General features: G+C 35.7%; 1 protein-coding gene across 8 annotated transcripts in view; it reads left to right on the top strand.

The window, feature by feature from the left end:
- The window catches only part of LOC126768786 (polypyrimidine tract-binding protein 1), a 462,213-nt gene that overhangs the window by 48,999 nt on the left and 390,751 nt on the right, over positions 1-22,463 (top strand). For 4 of the 8 annotated variants that reach the window (XM_050487109.1, XM_050487099.1, XM_050487103.1 and 1 more), the window contains exon 2: positions 582-608. The exons of 3 other annotated variants lie outside the window; for them this stretch is intronic. In XM_050487109.1, the coding sequence (XP_050343066.1) occupies positions 585-608 (24 nt within the window). In that variant the 5' untranslated portion in view covers positions 582-584. Of the gene's footprint in view, positions 1-581; positions 609-22,463 lie in introns of those variants that run through there. One more of the 8 variants, XM_050487105.1, reaches the window with a different exon arrangement.

Raw genomic sequence — 22,463 nt, 5'->3', positions numbered from 1 at the left:
TCCAAGTTAATAAACCATTTCTTTATGGCTACGGTATGAAAAGTGGCACTATTTCGTAATTATTTCAACCTGAAAAGCTCAAATTGAAATGAGTTTCTTCTCGTTCTCAAGTAGCTAAGTCGAGGCGTCTACTTACGGCGCGTTGAGAGCTATAAATTCAGAATGTAGCGAACCAACGATTTTATACTGAAAATTGGTGCAAATAACTCGTTGAACTAGCTAGCTTATAAGATTTCTGAGGTCAGGTTCTCGGGGGGTTAGGACTAATTTTTAGGATTTTATAAGGGAAGGAAGTTGATATTATTACCCGTACACATAAAGCAGTTGATACTTTCTCAGAACTCGTATTTACGTCCTCGATAATCAGGTTTTGTCAAATTGTCATACGCCCCATCGAATTTCTCCCCATAATTAGGGTTTATAAAGGTGGATAGTTCTTGAGAGTGGACGCAATGGTTAATATTCGGCTAGAAGACATCATATAAAATATTTTTATAGATTAGATTATATAGTATATGCGACGATGAATAAAAACTTATTGCATAAGTGTCCTGAAATTAATTATTTTGTTTTGTTTTCAGGTAATGGAAGGACTTTTTATAGACAAGGTTCGTGGGCAATTTTATTATTAAAATTGTATATATATTTTTATATTATAGGTTGGCGGACGAGCATATGGGCCTCCTCATGGTAAGTGGTCACCAACGCCCATAGACATTGGCATTGTAAGAAATGTTAACCATCGCTTACATCGCCAATGCGCCACCAACCTTGGGAACTAAGATGTTATGTCCCTTGTGCCTGTAATTACACTGGCTCACTCACCCTTCAAACCGGAACACAACAATACCAAGTACTGCTGTTATGTATATGAATATCTGATGAGTGGGTGGTATCTACACTACGGGCCTGCACACGACCTACCTACGGGCTTGCATAAAGCATAGCAGTCATACAAATCTCATGTTTCTACCAAAGATATTATTACATTATGTCCTAGGCTAAGAAGCATGTACTCTTAGTAAAGTCACAATAAAGGGGGCCCGATGCTCGAAAAATTAATAATGTTTGAATGATTTAATGTAACGGAGGGCCGCATTCTCCCATACAAAACCGATATCCATAATTCATTGCGTGCCTAATATGAACCACGATCTATTATCTCTAAACGATTTCTCTAATGAATATTCATTTAAGAGTAATACCACCGAAAATGGCATTAGAGGAGAAAAATACTGCGTTGGATCCAGGATCGACGGAAGCTCATTTAAATTTTTGATTGTGGGGTAAAGCGCGGTTCCCGCTTGAGTGCCGTAATTATAAGGTCAATAATTTTAATTGTCTTGTCTAGTTTATTACCATAATAATCTTGAAACATGCACGCTTAAATAGTATAGTTCTGAATATGAAATTAAAAAAAACGGACTTTTTATTTGTTCAGCATGTTCATCCAGGTTATATCCGATTGCAATGAAACTATGATACGTTTTGTTTATGATGGTTTCTGAATAAGTACAAAACACAAGTATCTCACAATAAGGTTAAAACGCGTGTATCTTAACCGATGATCACGGGTTCATACCCAGGTAAGCACCACTTGGACTTTTCATGTGCTTAATTTGTGTTTATAATTCATCTCGTACTCGGTGGTGAATGAAAAAAACGTGAGGAAACCTGCATGTGTCTTATTTCATTGAAATTCTGCCACATGTATCCACGAACCCCTATTGGAGGAGTGTGATTGAATGAGCTCCAAAACTTCTTAAAAAGGAAGACAAGGCCTTAGGCCAGCTGTGGGACATTTAGAGGCAAAATTCAAAATATTCTTTATCCGGTTAGGCATTTATTAAATGTTAAGCATCAACCGGTTTTGAATGTAGATTCTATCGAAAACTTCCTTTGATCATTTAAATACCGTATATTAATTATAGAAAAAAAAAACAAATTTATACATACAACATATTTTTATCATCTATTATAGAATAATCTTGCGATAGCGATTCTTTGTATTTTACATTGATATTTCTCAGTGAAAAATATTTAAGGACTCAGGTCTTATGTATGGTTCGAATAGTTCTTACCTTTTTTATTATTCTACATACCTTTTGTTTGGTTTTTTCTAATAGATAAAATAAAGTAATATTCCTTATTCATTACTTTTTTTAATATAAGGTTTGAATTGGCGATTTTAAAAATATCTGCGAATTAGTCGTATCATTGTATCTTAAATCTCAATAACTTGTTTCTGTCATATAAAACTTATCATTCGTCTCAAGCGATGTTCGAACAAGACAGGGACACGTCCAATCGTCTGTACACGTCGAGGGCTGGAAGACGAATGACCGCGTACTGCACAAAAAGGGCCTTTTCTATGTCATTAGTGGTTAAGATGGTTACGGGTAAAAGTTCGTGAACAGAAGGATGTATACACTTCTGTTAACGATGTATTACAAGTTTAGAAAGTGGTTTAACTACAAAGTGATTACGTAAGATGTTATCTATGATAAACAATTATATTATTGATCTTTGAATACTAGTTATCAATAATCGAAATGTTTCCTGTTTTTTATATAATAACTTTTATTTAAAATTCATTGTGATTTATTTAATAGGACAACTTGATTTGACTAATTGATGAGCGATTATGTTTCTTCATATTAAAAGTGATTTTGATATTCGTCACAAATCGTATGGCCACCGTATAGACCTGTATATGTTTATATGTATTGACCTGTAATGTAAGTTAAGGTATATAGTATATACCATAGTTCTGACAGATCATGCAAATTTCGGTATGTGTTTTAGAGTTATGTACCTTCAGTTGTAACTATCAATGATATAAGTAAATTTATTGATATATATATATATTCTAGTTTTTATCTGCCCTTGGTGGTGGGATGGGGGTTAGATACCCTATGTCGTTTTATGTACCCCAGATACGTATATGCAAAATTTTAAGACGCGATGTATCAAACAAAAAAAAACTCACTTTCACATTTATATTAATTACTTTAAGATACTAACAGGGATTTTTCATCATCGTTAAACCACAATTATTTTATTTCGTAGTATAAAATATTTGGAACGCGTAATGTTTTTAAATATTGAGCAACTGGGACGGGTCGAGAGCATAACCTCGGTTTTATTTCGCATTCGATTTGTATCGTTGTTAAAAGCATTATTGCTCGGGAATTTTAATCAGAGATGATGCATAGTGATTTATTAACACAACACGCTCTGACTTAATTCTTAGTAAATATAATTTACTTTTGAAATTTTTAATAGTAAATTTGTTTTTGATAATACGATATCATTATTAAACAATTTTTATAGAGTAAAATACTATGTGAATTCGTTATTGTTCGAAAAATGCTTCGTTTGTATAAGAAGTACAAGGAGAAATTCTGAAATAAAATATTAAAATTGAAATTTGTATCTATACCAATATAATAAATGTATAAGTAACTGTTTGTCTATTACGGTTTTACGTCTAAACCGCTGAACCAAACTTGAACCCCAACATAGGCTACTTCTTTGATAGCGGGCGAAAATTAGTATAATATGTATGACGTATAACTAATACTTCAATTCTCGCTGTGTGACTACGTCTTGGTTCTTTTCGCTTCGTTTAAGTTTGTTTAAAGATTTCCTTAGTCAAATTTCTTTTTGTAATTTTCTATTAAGAGACGAGGCTTCGTCAGATTAACATTATGGCTTATGAATTAAATATATAATGTAGTAAGGTAAGTGTAAATGTCCCAATGTCTCTGGTTGTAGGCCTTTTCTCCTGTTGAAGAATTTCGGAAATTATTCCACGCTGCTTCAACGCAGTTTGATGGATATGGAGGTGGTAAATTAAATAAAATTTCTCCAAATAAATGTTGACAAGGATCAAGAATGAGAAAAGTCACTTGTCACGCACTTCCTAATCTTTTATGGGCCGCTTATGATGTATGGACCCTTCCTGTGCCCTTCGACGAAGGCACGACTCCGACTCGAGAATTATTTTCAAGGGGTCGCCCCCACTTTACGCATCGTTTACTGTTCTTCAATTATGTGATTTTCCTTAAGTGGTCAGTCCCTTTTTTTTCTTTCGAAAGCATTGACACGGTTCGACCCGAATTATTTGAGGCCTAAAGTGAATGAATAAATGTTAAAAAAAACTTATTCAAATCTTGGAAAACTGATATTTCTTACGTCCAGTCCAAATATATAATTCTTATTCAATAATTTAATGCTCATACTTGCGGAAATTCAAGGTCCTGTGAATTTTAACCAAAGATAAACACAATTCGGGTAAACACCACCTTTTTTCATGTGCTAATTTTTACTTATATTTCATCTCATTGTGTACGTCTAAACAAATCTCATTGGGGATGAGTGGTAGTCCAATCTCTAACCCATTATAAAACCAAAGGATACCATTGACCATTGACACACTGTTATTTTACTATAATAAAGTAATAAAGCCTCAATGGCGGAATGGTATACGGGTCGGCTATCGATAAAAATCGGCAGGTTCGATCCCTTCTTCTAATCCCTTGCTATTGGCTATTGTCATCCCTACTTCTAACACAAGCTTTACGCTTAATTGCCGGGCTAAATATGAATCTTATATCTTAAAAAGGACATTGATAATATATTTATTTTATTTGTTTTCGACATACACGTGCGTGTTTAATGTTTAATTATATATTTGTTGCTACACAAATAAAATTTATACAAACAAATTTAAATAAAACTTTATTTACAATTCATATATTATACACCAAATTAGGTTGTTCTTAAAAATTAAATTAAAAAAACCTGTAACCTGGTTAGTAAATAAAACTAATAATCTATATAATTAAAAAAAAAGAAATTAAATATGTTTGCGTGAAATGATTCAGACACGTTGCAATATTTCCATGGCATCCTTATATTGTTAATGAACAATAAATACAAATTGACGTGGCATATGTACCTAAACAATACATATAATTAGAAGCGAGGATTCATTAGTATAATACTAAAGATTACCAATGAAATATTAAATAAAAAGAACACCCCAAGCAGCTCTATTGTAATGATATTATATGCAAACTTCAAAATGGTAGATGCATATAATGAATATATAAATAATAAAATAACAAATGACGCTGTGTGAGTGAGTTCATACACCATCTATGTTTTCATGCGAACTAGGTCTCAACAATTGATTCACCCACTTGCAAGTACTCAAACGAATCGTATCTCCAGCGCAGTCAATTGAGAGCAATGAATTTGACCTCCGTGCGTCAGTGGGGATGCGCAGATGCTGTGCCGTTATGAACTTATGACTATTTAAGGCAACGTAGAATTTATGCTACTATTTCTTCTGTATTATTTGTATAGTTGTGATGGTAAAATGAGTAAAATTTTAACGTAACCAATATTTTTCAATAAACATATTTAAAGCTTATGTTAAAAGGTATAGTAAATATATATAATACTTTGTGAATGCTTTTTCGCCAGATAAATTTAATTGAATAATTGTTAAAAAGGTTTAGTTTCTCGGTGGTTTTTCTTTCCAAACGAGGTGTAGCTTTATACTAAATTTAATCTTGTAAAATAACGATTTAAAAGAGCTTGCAATCACTTACTTGAGCAAAAAATGTTGATTTTGAACGTAATATAAGTATGATAATTTAGACACAACGGTTGTCAGCGCGTCGGCAACATAAAGAATAGTTAGTAGTAAGACGTGAAGTGTGACAAACAAACTTAGTTTCGAATTTATAATAATAATAATAATAATATCCTGGGACATTTTTCACACACGGCCATCTGATTCCAAATTAAGCTTGTACAAAGCTTGTGCTATGGAAACCAGACAACTGATATACTACATATACTACTTTTCTTTTTGTAAATACATACTTATATAGATAATTACACCCAGACTCAGGACAAACAGACATGTTCATGCACACAAATGTCTGTCCTGGGTGGGAATTGAACCCACAACCTTCGGCATGAAAGGCAAGTATCTACCAACCATGCCAACCGGCTCGTCGAGTATAATATAAATATAATATTAGTAAGGTTGACGAAAACCTTCGCGCAACAGTAAACGACTTCATAGCTTAAACTAAATTGGATGAACGATGCGTGAACACATAGAGTACCAAAAGAACAAACGTCAATTTAAAACGCACTGTCCATCTCGATTGAGCTTGATATTTGTACAATTGATATTGATACCTAAGAGTGTGGGCTTCCGACTGACCGAAGCAAATCCGCCTTTGAAACCTCGCCTCGCCTAGGCATTTCCTTACAGGAAATTTCAATTGCCGGTTTATTTTATTTTTTTGGTTAAATAAGCTAAGGCTACCTCTCGATCTGGTATAGTATCATCAACTTGAACTAGATGGCGTGCGAGCCGTATGTGTAACTGTTTACAAGCAGCTTTAAAGATACATTGCAATTTGCAACGCATGAGCAATGTTCATAAAAACATATAATTAACGCAGGACGAAGAGGGTGGGCAACAGTTAGTTTATAAATGAGTATGTCATTCAATATTGTCAGTGACCACATTCATATGGGAATTTGGTTTTTATGAATGCGAATGAGTTAAAGGCGATTTTAAATAATATATATAATTTATATATTTTTTTTCTTAATGTATATTTTTTAACGTTGTAGAACTCCTCGATAGATGGCCGGTTCATTGAAGTCTAACGGTGACATAGCTGTACTTCTCAATATACGTATGTAATATATTGCAGTCCGTAAATGTCATGCTGCTGGGAAATATGTTTAGATTTCCACCACGCTGTTTTGGTGTGGGATAGCGACGCATAGTCACTTAGAATTTCATAAAACATGTAGGTTTCCCCAGTATTATTCTTTTACCAACGATAACACGGTGCATTATAAACAAAATATAAGCACAAAAGTTCAGTGGTGATTGCTTGGATTTTCCGTTAAGGTTCACGTATTCTATCTACTGAAACATTTCGGCACTTATCAAATATGAGTTCAATTATTACCACGAGCATGAAAGTGGCGACCTTGGGCTTAGGGCGTCATTTACAGTAATCCCTCCGGCCTGTGATCACACACAATGACACATCTGATTTTGTTAAAAGTCACAAAAGGAGAAGGTAATGCCGTTAATATTTAATACACGTAACTTCAACATCATAGAATTATACGAATATTATAAAGAGGTAATTTTTATTTGTTTGTTTCTTCTGTATTCACGTAAAACCTAGAAGCTTATTCATTTCCTATTGTGCTTTCAAATTATGTCGGTTTATAGTTTGAATATACAAAGTTGAATATGTTTAGATGTTTTAGACGTGTTAGTGGTAATATCAGTTTTCTTAACAATCCCAAGAAAACAGTTGCAAAATTTGACCCAAACAAACAAAAGATGAAATTCAATGTAAGTAGTAATATGCATTAACATACCAGAGGGAGATTGCTTGATTCATTACTAATTGTATTATAATATTCTGTTCATCTTTAAAAACATAGCCTTAATAGTGTATATAGAGCATACAATATAAATTTAATAATAATAATAATATCCTGGGACATTATTCACACACGGCCATCTGTTCCCAAACTAAGCAGAGCTTGTACTATGGAAACCAGATAACTGATATACTACATATACTACTTTTCTTTAGTAAATACATACTTATTAAGATAATTACACCTGCCCACAGATGTCTGTCCTGGGTGGGAATCGAACCCACAACCATCGGCGTGAAAGGCAAGTATCTACCAACCTCGCCAAACGGAGAGTCGATTTTATATTTGATTTTTGTTCGTTGAACTTTGTTGTATGAGGTAGACTATGACGTATGTATGACGTAATTTGTTCCAATTAATAAAGAAATGTTAAATGATTAATTTTAATATAACCGGTGTCCTGTTATTCTGCATTGATGTAATTTCTAAATTAAATTGCATAATTGATGGCAAGAGGGGCTTGATTCCTTAAATAAACAATGTCAGGACTAATCCGGGGAAGTTAGTAAAGTTTGATTACGGGTCGCTCTGACGGTCCGTGGTCTACGCCCATTCACCACAATGACTGTTCGTGACGTTTCGATTTGTACGATAACTAAAACATTCATTTCGGAAAATATAAGATAATCTTATGAATTATCGATAATATTCTAAATTGTGATACTAATAAATATCTAGATATTTAATAATTGTTAATAATTTAACACACAAATATTGTTAATTACTCGGACATTTTTACAACTAATTATATAAAATATTCATTGAATTATATAATAAATCAAAAATATTATACAGAAACAAGCTTTCGTTTAACAAATTAATCACTAATTTAATAGACTTGCATTGTCATTGTCAACAAAAGTTTGTCTAATATTTCAGCTCAATCGGTTTAAAATTCAGCTACACATACAAACAGGTTAAGTTGAACGAAAGCTTGTAAAAATTTAGTCAAGGCATATTTTATAGTATATACAAGATTATATAAACAGAGATAGTATACTTTCATTACACTTATGTAATTAATATGTATTTAAGTCAGGAAAAAAAGAGTTCTTAATAAAATTCTTTTCGTTCTTGAAGGAGTCTATATTCCTTCAGCTTTAAATCTTATTTAACCTTGTAACTACTGATAAGGAAATACCTGAGTGAATGAAGCAAGTGTATACTTTAATTTTGTGTAATCACTTCATATTTTTTTTATGTAATGTTTTATTATTATTTTTGTACATAAATATGCCACCAATGTGTTTATTCAGATAATAATATAATTGAAAGTAGTTTCGCCGGAATAACCTTGATGTAAAACTATCTTATGTATTTTTTAAATAAACATATTGTGATAAAATTTAAGCTTATCAAAATAAAAAGTGCTTTTTTTTATTTTTAAGCCGAAAGACGTCCAATGCTGGCCAAAGGCCTCCCCCAAGGATTTCCACGTTGGCCGATCTTGCGCTGCCCGCATCCAACGGCTTCCCGCGACTCGTTCTAAGTCGTCGGTCCACCTTGTAGGGGGCATGCCCACTTTTTATTTTAACTTCGGTATATTATTCCGCCATATATAACACAGTTGATATGTCAAAATTTATCTCATGCAAAATTATTTAGCGGCATGCGAAATTATTTATTAAAAATCCAAATAGAAAATGGGTTTGCAGAACCCGTTCTTCGCCGCAGCCGTAAATCGTTTTAATCAATTTTGTATGAAGCTATCTTCATGATTACGTCGAGACCTTTCTCTCGTAAATCATTTTTTAACAAAAATTTATATTCAGATAAACAATTATAGGTATTGTTTAATTTTTAGAATTAATTAAATTTATTATAATACATAAGATTAATTTATGATTTATTAATTAGATGGATGTTTTATTAATTTACGAACATGAATAATTAATTTACATTAGTTTGTAGTTAATATTTATGAAAAATATTCTATTTTTAATTTGAATTTTATAGTATTCAAATAGTGAATGCATGTTTAGTGTTTTACTTAAAACTAGATTTCGCCTGCGGCAGCGCTCGCGTTGGGCAGGTGTGTATGTGCCTTCTAGGGGCTCAAGATTGCGTTATACCAAATTTCATCAAAAACGGTTCAGTGGTTTAGGCCTTAATGCATAACAGAATAATTAACTTTCACATTTATAATATAGAATTATACTTTAACGATGTTATTATGTTCTTGTAATCCTAACTAATATTTAAAATGCAAAAGTGAGATTGTTTATTTATTAATTTGAAATTTACGTTGATTAATACCTACCTACCTACCTGACTCACCCACACGCAGGCGATGCCGCCGATTTAAACTTGTTAAACCATAAAAAGGATTTTATGAAAGATGACGTATATACCCGAAATTAAGACATTTTCATTTTAAGACTATTTATTTTCTTTCAAATTCTGTTTTGAGTCTTTGTTTAAATAAAAAAACCTTAAAGCACTCTCAGAATTAAAACGTATTAGAAAGAACGTTTCGAGCGTGTGGACCAATAAGTGTTAACCGGAGAGCGATTCCTTAAACCATTGTTGCTCGACCGACCACTCTAGCCGTCACGTGCGCTGAATTACAAGTGGCGTAGCTACGAATTCTCTTAGAATTTTCATGTAATATGTATTCATATCCAGAGTGTATCTTCAGATATTTTTAGGAATGTGTGTAATAAAGCTCGCCTTTAAAGTAAAATTCCTCAAACATTATTAGCTGATCTTTGATTAATAAGGCTTAATCAATACAGGATTTGTACTCGATTAAGAATAGACAAGTGTGGAGTTGAAATCCATAGAGGATAAGTAATAATTCAATTGTGTTTAATTATCCATGTAAATTGATTGTCAAAAATGAGTAACTACTGAGTATCTTGCGGGTTCTCGGTAGAATCTATGGCTATCTATATAGAAATTATTACGTCCATTTAAAATTATTTAAAAACAATATTATCATAAAGACAGTAAACTAGATAAACTATAGATACAAGAGGATATAGGCTTAGGAATTTTGGAAGCGAAGCAGTTAGGTGGAATAGTGTTGTATTATAAATAAAGGTAAATTAATCAGAAATTGTTTGTTGTGCATAATACAGCAGAGTTATTAGTAAATCGCATGTAATATGTAAATCTAAGCTTTGTTTATCTTTAATTTTTCGATTGAAATGTATTGTGTGTATACCTTTTTTATTTTTTTTATAGAATAGGAAGATGGACGAGCATATGAGCCAACTGATGGTAAGTGGTCACCAAACGCCCTTAGACAGTGGCATTGTAAGAAATGTCAACCATCGCTTACATATCCAATGCGCCACCAACCTTGGGAACTAAGATTTTATGTCCCTTGTGCCTGTAATTACACTGACTCACTCACCCTTCAAACCGGAACTCAACAATATCAAGTATTGCTGTTTTGCGGTAGAATATCTGATGAGTGGGTGGTACCTACCCAGACGAGCTTGCACAAAGCCCTACCACCAGTGTACCACCTTATACATATAAGTACATTGTAGATAAAGAAAAATACCTTCTTAACGAATTATTTAAATTCTGCTACAAAAATAAGGAAGCAATAAAAAAAATATTAACAGTCATCCATCAAGACTTACTTTTATCTTCAGTCGCAATAACAATCATGATCTTTTAAATGGGATTTCGACTTCTCTTAATATATTTTTATTATATATCTCTTTAATGTCAGAAATATCAAATTTATTTGTATTTAGTCTCGTATCTAATGCTTATTTCTCTCGCGGTCTTAGTATCCGATATTTGACTGCATCTAATATTTAATATGGCTGTAAAGACTCCCGCTGCATTACTTAGAAATGTTACTGAAATTGAACTTACCAATTCGAAGCATACTTTGAAATAGCGTCTGGTAAAAAGTTGCATTTATATTTTATGGAACATACGTGATTCGATTTACTTACGCCGAGCTGAGCAGTTATGCTTTTATTCTTTAATGTCACATTGGTGTACTGGCTGGCTTATAGGTTCGAATTCAGGGTCGGTCAAATAAATATTGTTAGGTTTTTTATCTTTTAGTATCATTAGTGGTTTAGAATTGGGAAGTTGGTAGTTTTGCTTCCGTAACGTCATTTGTGAAGCGCTTACCTGCATCCTGTGTTAGATGGTCGTCCTGAAAGAATATGATTTAGGGAGTGATTTTGAATATACAATTTTTTTTATTTTGAGCTTGGCTTTGAGAATAGCCACTGAGGCCAAAATTTTATAATAAACACATTGTTATTTGTTTTCACTATTATATTGCGAATATGATTTTGTTTGTTTATTCCGCTTACACGTTTTAACTTAACATAGACGTTGTCAGGGACACAGAAAATCACTTACAAGCAAAGTCACGGGTAGAAACTAGTATTTTATGAAATATTTATAAGCTTTGCAATTCCAATCCTTTTTAACAAATATAAACCTGTCTCATGTTACATCTCTTGTATGACTGAATACAGTTACTTAGTTCAAATTAGTTTGTTACATATTAAAGTATACAGAAAGTTATGTAAACATGTTCAAAAGAGATTAAATTAGTAGAACAATGGAACCACAGCTTGTGACATGCTTTTTGCCGTCAAACACCACTGCCCAGATATTTACGACCTTTAAGTTGTAGATTTTCTCATCTATGTGTCGCCTTACAATGAAATATTGAATCATAATTCTTATTTGGACATCTTCGATATCGGATTCCTGGTTTAATAGGAAATTGCATTACTGGTACCATAGAAAAACATGGACTCCTGTTATTTTTTGTTTATTGTTGTGTTAGCTTTTAGATAGTAAACTAGCAATTCCCTTGCTTTAAGGAGTTACTGATATTCTTATTTACCCCTCCAATTAAGCGCACAGTTTGTGTTAAGCGTGGGGACGGTAATAAACTGCGACTTTTACATCGCTACCCGGCGAATCTATTGCGTTATTGACGCTTCTATGTATATAAATGTAATAGAGAATATAATCATATTTGATTCAGTATTTTTTTAAGAATGTATAATTTTTTTTAATCTGGTTGACATTATATCCGTTCGATTTGTTGTCAAATAATATTGCTGTTGATATTGTGTCTCGTACCTATTGCCGACACTAATCGACGTGCAGCAGCATAATAATTAAGAGTGGGCTTCCTCGTGTAATTGATGTCGACGACGCTTAAACACCACAGACAATTTGAACGATCCAATACAAAGATACGCGTTCAACATATCCGACTCGACTGTTAAAAACGTCCGGTAAATATGTTGTGTACGATAGTTTTGTCGGACTCATGTAAACCGTGTTACCAACATACGTACGCCTTTGTGCAGCTGACACATTTCGTGATGACACGTGTGTCAGTCCGACCTAATGTGAACCGGGTCTAAATGTCAGAATATTCTCATTTGATAACATAAATAATTGCGGAATATCTTTGATGTGTGTGTGCACGTGTGATTCATTGCAGCGCAGTCACATCACAGATCCGCGTGATTCTCAACATGTCATATTTCAAAAATTTCAAGCTTTCCTTTTTGTTGTGAAATCCCTAAAGGCTCGGTCACGTGGCGATATAATAATTTAATGCATTTGTTATCATTGAAAAATTAATGTATTCATGAAAGTATTAAAAATATCCCAAAAGTGTAACCATTAATTTTTTTGTGTGAAATTTATAATAACAAACATGTAATAATGTTTTATTTCTTATTATATTTTATTAAATATATAACTAAAATTCAACAGAATATAACAAGGTTAGGGCAGCACATAATTCAGTATTAAATATATTTATAATAGATCATCCGAAGCTAATTTTGAAAACATATTTACCGATCCTGAGCTTCTGACGTACTTCACGTATATCCCGTTCAGTAATAACGGATTTGCGAACATAAACACTCAAACGCATGTGTGTACGCGTCTTAATCTCAAATCTGTATATGTCTTAAGTAAACACGCTCGCTTTTGTTTTAACAAAACTTAATAAACAATTCCCATATTTTAAACTGCAAACTGATAAATTACTTTGATATTTTCGACGTCCGCTGCCCGTATCTGTTGGATAACTGACAAGAGTCCCCTTGAATATATTAACTACTTAACTCATACAAATTGAGGCAATTTAAAGTAGACAGATGAATAATAAAACGAGCCGAGACACAAGACTACAATGATTGTCAAGGGTCGAAAGCATTGAGAAATGTTTCTCTATCTCGCGTAATTTACATTCAATTTTTCTACAAATATCCATCCAGCTTTGCAGAACAAGACGTTATATAATAAAGTATATATATACAATCACATAATATATTTTATCGAAGAATAAATTATGAATTAAATGAGTTGTCTCTTCAAAATTCGTTTACGTGGATTTGCTTCTGCTTATAATATTTATTTATTGTTGAGTTAAATAAAAGTAATACGATGAATTTATTTACTTATGCAGTTTTCGATATAAAAATTTGTCATTAGTCACTTCAGGCTAAAAACTTAAACTTCTGTAAGGAAAACAAACTAATAAATATCAAACATACTTACGCATTTATAACATTGTAATGAGATTGGAGAGAATGTGTGTGTAACATATGTGTATATAACATAACACTTGAAAACATATTACATAGAACTTTTTATTCCATTTCCAATAACACTCGAAGACATTGGTCCATTACAATCATAAAATAGAATATCGGCTTAACAAGACTGTATTACTTGGGTGCGTTCGTTATAGCCAATATAAGGCAATTGTCGCATCCTGTAGCAATAAACATCTACACTTGATACCCATTGTTCCCCCCTAAGGGAGACAGAAGTATGATCCGTTATCATAAATTTATTGGAGTTTCAAATTATAGGAAATCGGTAATGAATACTAACAGCTGTTTTTTTTTTTTTTTTTATAGAATAGGAAGATGGACGAGCATATGGGCCACCTGATGATAAGTGGTCACCAAACGCCCTTAGACATTGGCATTGTAAGAAATGTCAACCATCGCTTATAGCCAATGCGCCACCAACCTTGGGAACTAAGATTTTATGTCCCTTGTAACTGTAATTACACTGGCTCACTCACCCTTCAAACCGGAACACAACAATATCAAGTATTGCTGTTTTGTGGTAGAATATCTGATGAGTGGGTGGTACCTACCCAGACGAGCTTGCACAAAACCCTACCACCAGTATTCGTATAATTGATTCCACCACCTAGTGGAATCAATTATACGAATTATTGTTGTATAACACTAATATATATTCTATTGTTTTAGGGACCGTTATATTAACGCAACTATCAGAAATAAATTTTATTGTAAATGTTTTATAAACAAGCATTTATTATACATTTTGAATAAATTAAAATATTTAAAATACTATATGATTTGAAATTTGTGTATTGTGACTGACCTTGACGACGTCATCGAGTTGGAAGGGAGAGTGTGATACTCGCAACGGATGTTATTGCAATAAAGAATATACAAGTCCTAAGAAAGCCGAGATGGCCCAGTGGTAAGAACGCGTGAATCTTAACCGATGATCGTGGGTTCAAATCCGGGCAAGCACCACTGAATTTTCATGTGCTTAATTTGTGTTTATAAATCATCTCGTGCTTGGCGGTGAAAGAAAAACATCGTGAGAAAACCTGCATGTGTCTAATTTCATTGAAATCCTGCCACATGTGTATTCTACCAACCCGCATTGGAGCAGCGTGGTGGAATAAGCTCCAAAACCTTCTCCGCAAAAGGGAGAGGAGGCCTTAGCCCAGCAGTGGGACATTAACAGGCTGTTACTGTAAGTCCTAAGAATGCCTCCTCTGAAGCCGTTGGCTTAGGATGTCTTAACTACGTCAGAGCGTCACGGTAGCATGCGCAACCGATCCCGTGGCGCTCCTTGTTGAGACGGAAAGGGTACCGCTCGATGTCTTATGATATGATGTCGCTGGATGTCACTGGAAAAAGGATATTTTAATTAAATTGTATTGTCACTAGTAGGAATAGTATGTGCAATATTTCAGCTGAATTGCTTGGTTAAATCGCTTGGTAGCAAAATGTATCTGCAGTATTTGATTCAAACGTATTAACAGAAATTAAATAAAAACTATCGTTAGGATAACGTAGTTATGGAATAGTAAAATGTGTTTAAAAACAATTAAGAAAAGACAGGTGTACTAAATGTCAATGTCTTCCAGTCATGTCCAAAAGCCGAGATGGCCCAGTGGTAAGAACGCGTGAATATTAACCGATGATCGTGGGTTCAAACCCGGGCAATTTCATGTGTTATTGTAATTCATCTCGTGCTTGACGATGAAGGAAAATATCGTGAGGATTCCTGCATGTGTCGAATTTCACTGAAATTCTGCCACATGTGATTCTACCACGCATTGGAGCAACGTGGTGGAATAAGCTCCAAACCTCCTCAAAAAGGAAGAGGAGGCCTTAGCCCAGCTGTGGGACTTTCACAGGCTGTGACTGTACTTCCAGTCAACTATACTTTATATATCTATTGATTAGGAAATACAAAATATTATTTAATGCCGACTAAGTTGAAGTAATGACAGTATTGTTTCTTGTAATGTAACATCAAAGTTCAAAACATAACCTTTGGCTAAGTGATTTTTACAACACCGCTACGAATAATACTTTTTATCGATGTATTCTGCGCGAGTTGTATACAAGTGGAAAGTTAACATGGTTGAACGTCATCAGTGACTAAATGCTTTACTCTTAGTGGGATAAGTCAGCCTTTGTACACTTTCATTTTAACTAACACTTATGTCAGGATACGGTATTTAAGAAACGATTCGTTTTGTTAAGCGTCTATAGAAAAGTATTGTGACTCGTAAGTTTAAAAGACTACTTGTAACTTAAACGATCGGTTGTTTAGTCCAATGGCTACTTTACAAGAGCGAATCGGGCCAATAAAAAGTTATCGAGTTCGGCTACAACCCTGTTGTGGAAGTTAGAAGTGTGTACAGTCCCTTGTCTCGACCGGTCCGCTTGTGTTTGATTTGACGTATATTATGAGAGTATTAGAATGGAGTGCACATGAGTTTACGGACAGTTGCAATATAATATATCCAGCGCAGTTGCCTAGTCTCCCTTAATTATGACCGTCGCAGCCGAAACCCCACGAGAAGGATATTACGTATTTTTTTATCTCAAGTATATATTTAGATTTTTGAAGGTTTTTTTTCATTTTATAAATAGACCTACATTAAAAAACCATACTTGCCACGTGGCTTTTATAACTCAATGATATCAATTTCCATATGCCGATAGTAATTAGTCATAATCAGGGCATGTGTGCCGTAACAATATCCATAAATAATTTATGTACCATTCTATTGTTTAGGGAGACTAATTTTGCGCCTAATTATTGATTACGTCATGACATACTAGTTGTACGTTGTCTCTATTTGAAACATATTTGGGTTTAATCTTAAATGTGATTCAAATGGTTTGTATTTTACTTCAAAGGTTATAAAACATGTAGTTCCTTATCGAATGTTGTGGGTTCGAATCCAGTTATGTATTTCTTGTGTCGTTAAGTATATTATAAGGAAACATACTGGAGTAGCGTGGTGGTAAGCCCTCCTCTATGAGCTAGGAATCACACCCAAGGAATAATAAAATTTTATCCTAATCAGCCAATGTGAATAAAATCATACCTTATTATAAGATTGCATAAGATATATTATTTGCAACATATTTTCATTTTTGTACATAAACTTGTTAAAGTATTACCGAGACTTATTTTTTTGGGACAATAAGGGTTTGCTTTACAGCAGAGCATAAAAGCAGTTACTACATAATATATAGAATCAAAATATTAATTATGATTATAAAAAAACACTTCCATTTGCACAATGTTCTATGAATATATAGTGGTTAAAACAAATAGTATATAATGTTAAATATATTACATACTTAACTGGAGATTTTATCAAAGTTAACACATGGCAATTAAGCGATTGCCTCTTATTCAATTAATATTCATAAATAATAAACTAATAACATATCCGATTGAGTTTCTAAACTTGGTGGTTAGGCTTTAAGCTAGCCCGTCTGGGCATGTACTACCCACTCAACCGGAAACCAGTGTAACTACAGGCACAAGGGAAATAACATATTGATTCCCAGGGTTGGTGGTGCATTTGCAATGTAAGGAGCGGTTAACATTTCTAAAAGCGCCAATTACTACAGGCGGTGTTATCCACTTACCATCAGCTGGTATTTGCCCATCCGCCTAACTACAAGATCAATAAAAAATATAATGCTTTAATATTGTATAAAGCGACTCTGTGGTCACTCAACTCACTGAATTTGTAATAATGTCATTGAGTTGCTCAATGACATCGCCATTCATACAAGAATCTTAACAAAGCATATGCGAGTCGCATCTGGCTCAGCCATTCTTCTGTCTGGATTGAATGAAATTAATAAAAAAAATGTATGGTACGGCAATCTGAGCCGACCAGAGAGAGATTAGCGCAGGACAGCTTTACGTGCTGTCCAAGGCACGAGAGTGTTATGCTACCAATGAATCCAAGTTAGTTCTGAGAATTAATTTACTTAAATAATCAAGAAAATATCTCTATTTTTTTTTGTGTACAATAAGTTCTGAGTATAGTTTTGAGATTAAGAAATTCGTTCGTGGAACTGAATCCGACTGTCTATGTAGATATAGAAATTTGTCTGTAATCTATTTTTTTATTTAAAAGATTGAGGCGTACTTAATGTCTCAATCAACAGCCAATCGTTGTCCACTGCTGAACATAGGCCTCTCCCAAGGTGCGCCAAAGCTCCCTGTCCTCCGCCTTCCGCATCCAGTTGGTGCCCGCCACCTTCTTAAGGTCGTCGGTCCACCTGGCTGGAGGGCGCCCTACGCTGCGCTTGCCGATTCGCGGTCTCCACTCTAGGACTCGTCTGCTCCAACGGCCATCGGTCCTACGACATACGTGACCAGCCCACTGCCACTTCAGCCTGCTAATTTTGCAAGCTATGTCGGTGACTCCGGTTCTTTTCCGGATAATCTCATTTCTGATCTTATCCTTCAAAGATACTCCGAGCATAGCTCGCTCCATAGCACGCTGAGCGACTTTGAATTTGTGGACTAGTCCCGCAGTTAGTGTCCACGTTTCGGCACCGTATGTCATGGCAGGTAAGACGCATTGGTTGAAGACTTTCGTCTTCAAACATTGCGGTATAGACGACTTGAGGACTTGACGAAGGTTGCCAAATGCTGCCCATCCCAAGCGAATTCTTCGATCGGCTTCCTTCTCGAAGTTGTTCCTACCGATTTGTATAATCTGTCCTAGGTAGGTATATTCACTAACAACTTCGAGAGGTTTCCCCTCGACGTATATCGGTCCCGGCACGACATGCCTATTGAACATGACCTTGGTCTTGTCCAAGTTCATGCCGAGACCGACACACCGGGAAGACTCGCCTAGGCTACGCAGCATTTCGGTGAGTTGTTCCAGCGACTCTGCTATGATGACGATATCGTCGGCAAATCGAAGGTGTGAGATGTACTCGCCGTTTACATTGACTCCATACCTAGTCCAATCCAGCGTTTTGAAAACGTCTTCCAACGCGTTGATGAACAGTTTCGGGGATATTACATCCCCCTGTCTCACCCCTCTGCGCAATTGGATCGCCTTCGTCTTACAGTCCTGGATGTGGACAGTCATTGTAGCGGCGTTGTACAGACATCTCAGTACCTCGATATATCTCCAATCGATATGACATCTCTGCAATGAGTCGAGCACTGCCCAGGTTTCGATGGAGTCGAAGGCTTTCTCGTAGTCCACAAATGCCATACACAGCGGCTGATTGTACTCTTCGGTCTTCTGCACAATCTGCCGAACAGTATGGATGTGGTCCACGGTGCTGTAGCCTGATCGTAAGCCGGCTTGCTCTGGGGGCTGGAACTCGTCAAGTCGTCTGGCGAGACGGTTCGTGACGACTCTTGAGAACAGCTTATACACGTGACTCAGGAGGGAGATTGGTCTGTAGTTTTTCAAGAGGGTTTTATCACCTTTCTTGAAAAACAGTACCACCTCACTCCCGCTCCACGTTTCCGGGGTCTTGCCATGTTGGATGACGGAATTAAAGAGGCTTGCTAGCTCTTTCAGGACCGGAGTCCCGCCTGCCTTAAGCAACTCTGTTGTGATTCCGTCATCTCCCGGAGATTTGTTGTTTTTAAGCTGTTCTAGAGCCGCCCTAATCTCTCCTTGGTCAACGACCGGGAGCTCCTCGGAGTAATGGCGCATAAGAGGGGCGCGCTGGTCATCAATACTGATTCCCATGGGTTTATCCGATCTTGAAGAGAACAACTGCCCATAAAACCTCTCTACTTCTCCGATAATCTCAGGCCTAGAGGTAACGACCCCACCATTTTCAGTTTTAAGTTTTGTCAAACGCGGCCTCCCAAACTTGCGAGCGAACACTTTCGATCCCCGATTTTGCTCAATCGCAGCCTTGATGGCACGGGTATTGGAGCGTCGGAGATCGCGTCGCGTCAGCGTTTTTATTGTTCGGTTTAAGGCCTTATCTGACAAAAACGATGGTAGTTCTCGTCGTTTTCTCATGAGCTCGAGTGTCTCAGCAGAGAGTTTTGGTGCGTTGTCTCTTCTCTGTGGCGGAAAACACTTGCGGGATGTGTTTTGCAGTATTTTGACCAGCGTGTCGGTTCTCTCATCAATGCTGCTTATGGTTTCCAACGCGGTGAATTGATTTTGAAGTTCCATTTGGAACTTTTCGGAGCCTTGAGCAGCTTGGAGCATGGTAGGTCGGAGAGTAGACCTCATCATTCTCGATCTTTCGGCTTTTAAGTTGATATTTAGAGTGCCTCGAACCAAGCGGTGATCACTTCCGGTATTAAACCTGTTGATCACTGAAACATCTCTAAATATGTGCCTTTTATTCGAGATGATAAAGTCTATCTCGTTCCTTGTCACGTTATCGGGGCTTCGCCAGGTCCACCTCCTCTGAGGCTTCTTTTGAAAGAAAGAATTCATCAAAAAAAGCCCCTGCGCTTCGAGAAAGTTTACCAGCATTTGCCCCCTGTGATTTCTGCAGCCCAAGCCGTAAGGTCCGACTTTCGATTCACCGCTATCTTGTACTCCCACTTTAGCATTAAAGTCTCCCATAACAACATTGTAGTGGGCCCTCGAGGTGTCGTTGAGGGCCTTTGCGATGTCCTCGTACATCGCTTCGACCACATCATCAGAGTATGTCGAAGTTGGCGCATATACCTGTACAACTTTCAGGGAGTACCTGTCGGAAAGTTTTAGGACAAGGTACGCTACCCGGTTCGACACACTACTGATTTCCACAATGCTGCTAATGAGATCCTTTTTGACTAGAAAACCGACACCACCCTGGGAGAGGTTATCACCTTCGCGGAAGTAGAGTAAGTTACCGGACTCTAGAGTTATCGTGTCCTCCCCCTGTCTTCGGACTTCAGATAACCCCAGTATATGCCAGTTTATATGACTTAACTCTACTTCTAATTCGGCGAGGTGATGGTCCAGCCTCATCGAGCGTCCATTATACGTTGCCATTTTCAGTCGTTTTATACGGTAGCCTGCCGTGAACCGGTGATTCTTAGCACCCCCTGCCCTGCCGATACCGCGACCGCTACCTTGGTCGGGCCTAGCGGGCTTGCCGGTAACTGGGGGCCTTTTTTTGGGCGCATCTGCCATTTAGGGAGGTGGTTTGCCCATACTCGCCGCGCTGGGCAGGCGTGTTGGCGAGCGCAGTAGGGGGTAAGATGTTTATGGGAGGGGGGACGCTGCTGTCTTACTGTCTGACTTAATGTCTGTAATGAAGAAATTCTCTCCCAGTCAACTTTACGCAAATCAAAAATTCATAAAGATTTTTTATATGAAATCTAGTACTTAAGACTTATATATATTTGTATATGCTAATTAAACTGGGTAAATGAAAAGTAGAGTAAATACTGTAATCAAATACAAATTTTCCTCTCCGATCGTCAGTTGAGTAAACAAACTGCAAAAACTTTATTAATTGGCCAAGGTTGAAATCTGAATTTTGCGGTCGCTGATTGCTTTAAAAATAGACTGATAATGAGATTGCGTATACATTTCTTGAATAGTAATTAAGCTAATGATATAGTTTTTGATATAATTGTAGTTTTTATTGTTACCTTTTTTATTATTTAAGAAGAGCAGATTTGCCACCTGTTGGTTTTTACCTTCGCCTATAGACTAGGACTGTAAGAAGTATAAACCTCTGCTGACGTGAATGGTGACGTGAAATGGTTACCATGAGATACAAATTGTTTCGGCCATTGGGCTCGTAATACCCCTGGCTCATTCGCCTTTCAAACCGTAACACAACAATATAAGGTGTTGATATTTGGAAGTACAAGAACCGATGACTGGAATCCAACGACATTGACTCCACAAATTCCTATTGCATTTTTTAAGATCTATAGAAAATTACAACTTCTTAAACAAATAACATAGTTTTCTGTTGGCCGAAAATAATATAATGTAAACAGAAAATATTCTTCAAGTATATAAATTCTTAGAAATAGCCAAAACAAACTTCTAAATGAATGTAATTATCAATTTCGTATAGATTAATCACCAAGCATGAAAATATTTAAACCGTTTTATCGTTAATTTTGTTCTTGTTGCTGTTTTTTTAAATGTATTTATCACTTTTTCATCCGTTGCAGAATTTAAAATTGGCTATTGATAAAACTTATTTGTAACACAAAGTCAAAATTTATCGGTCTGTTTATATAAAACAGGCAATTTTATTCGAGGTAACCCAATTAGTGGAACCTCTTTTTATCCGTAGCCATTTTGTAACTCAATAATGTTTGAACCGATTCAGTTGATAATTTGAATTGGAATATACATTCGATTTAAAAGCGCACATCCCAACAGCTGTATCTTTTAGCGGGCTTGCCGGTAACTGGGGGCCTTTTTTTGGGCGCATCTGCCATTT

Source organism: Nymphalis io, chromosome 5, assembly GCF_905147045.1.
Source record: "Nymphalis io chromosome 5, ilAglIoxx1.1, whole genome shotgun sequence".
Taxonomy (NCBI): Eukaryota; Metazoa; Arthropoda; class Insecta; order Lepidoptera; family Nymphalidae; genus Nymphalis; species Nymphalis io.
Note: the sequence above shows the minus strand (reverse complement) of the source record. Positions and strands in the feature narration are given on the sequence as shown.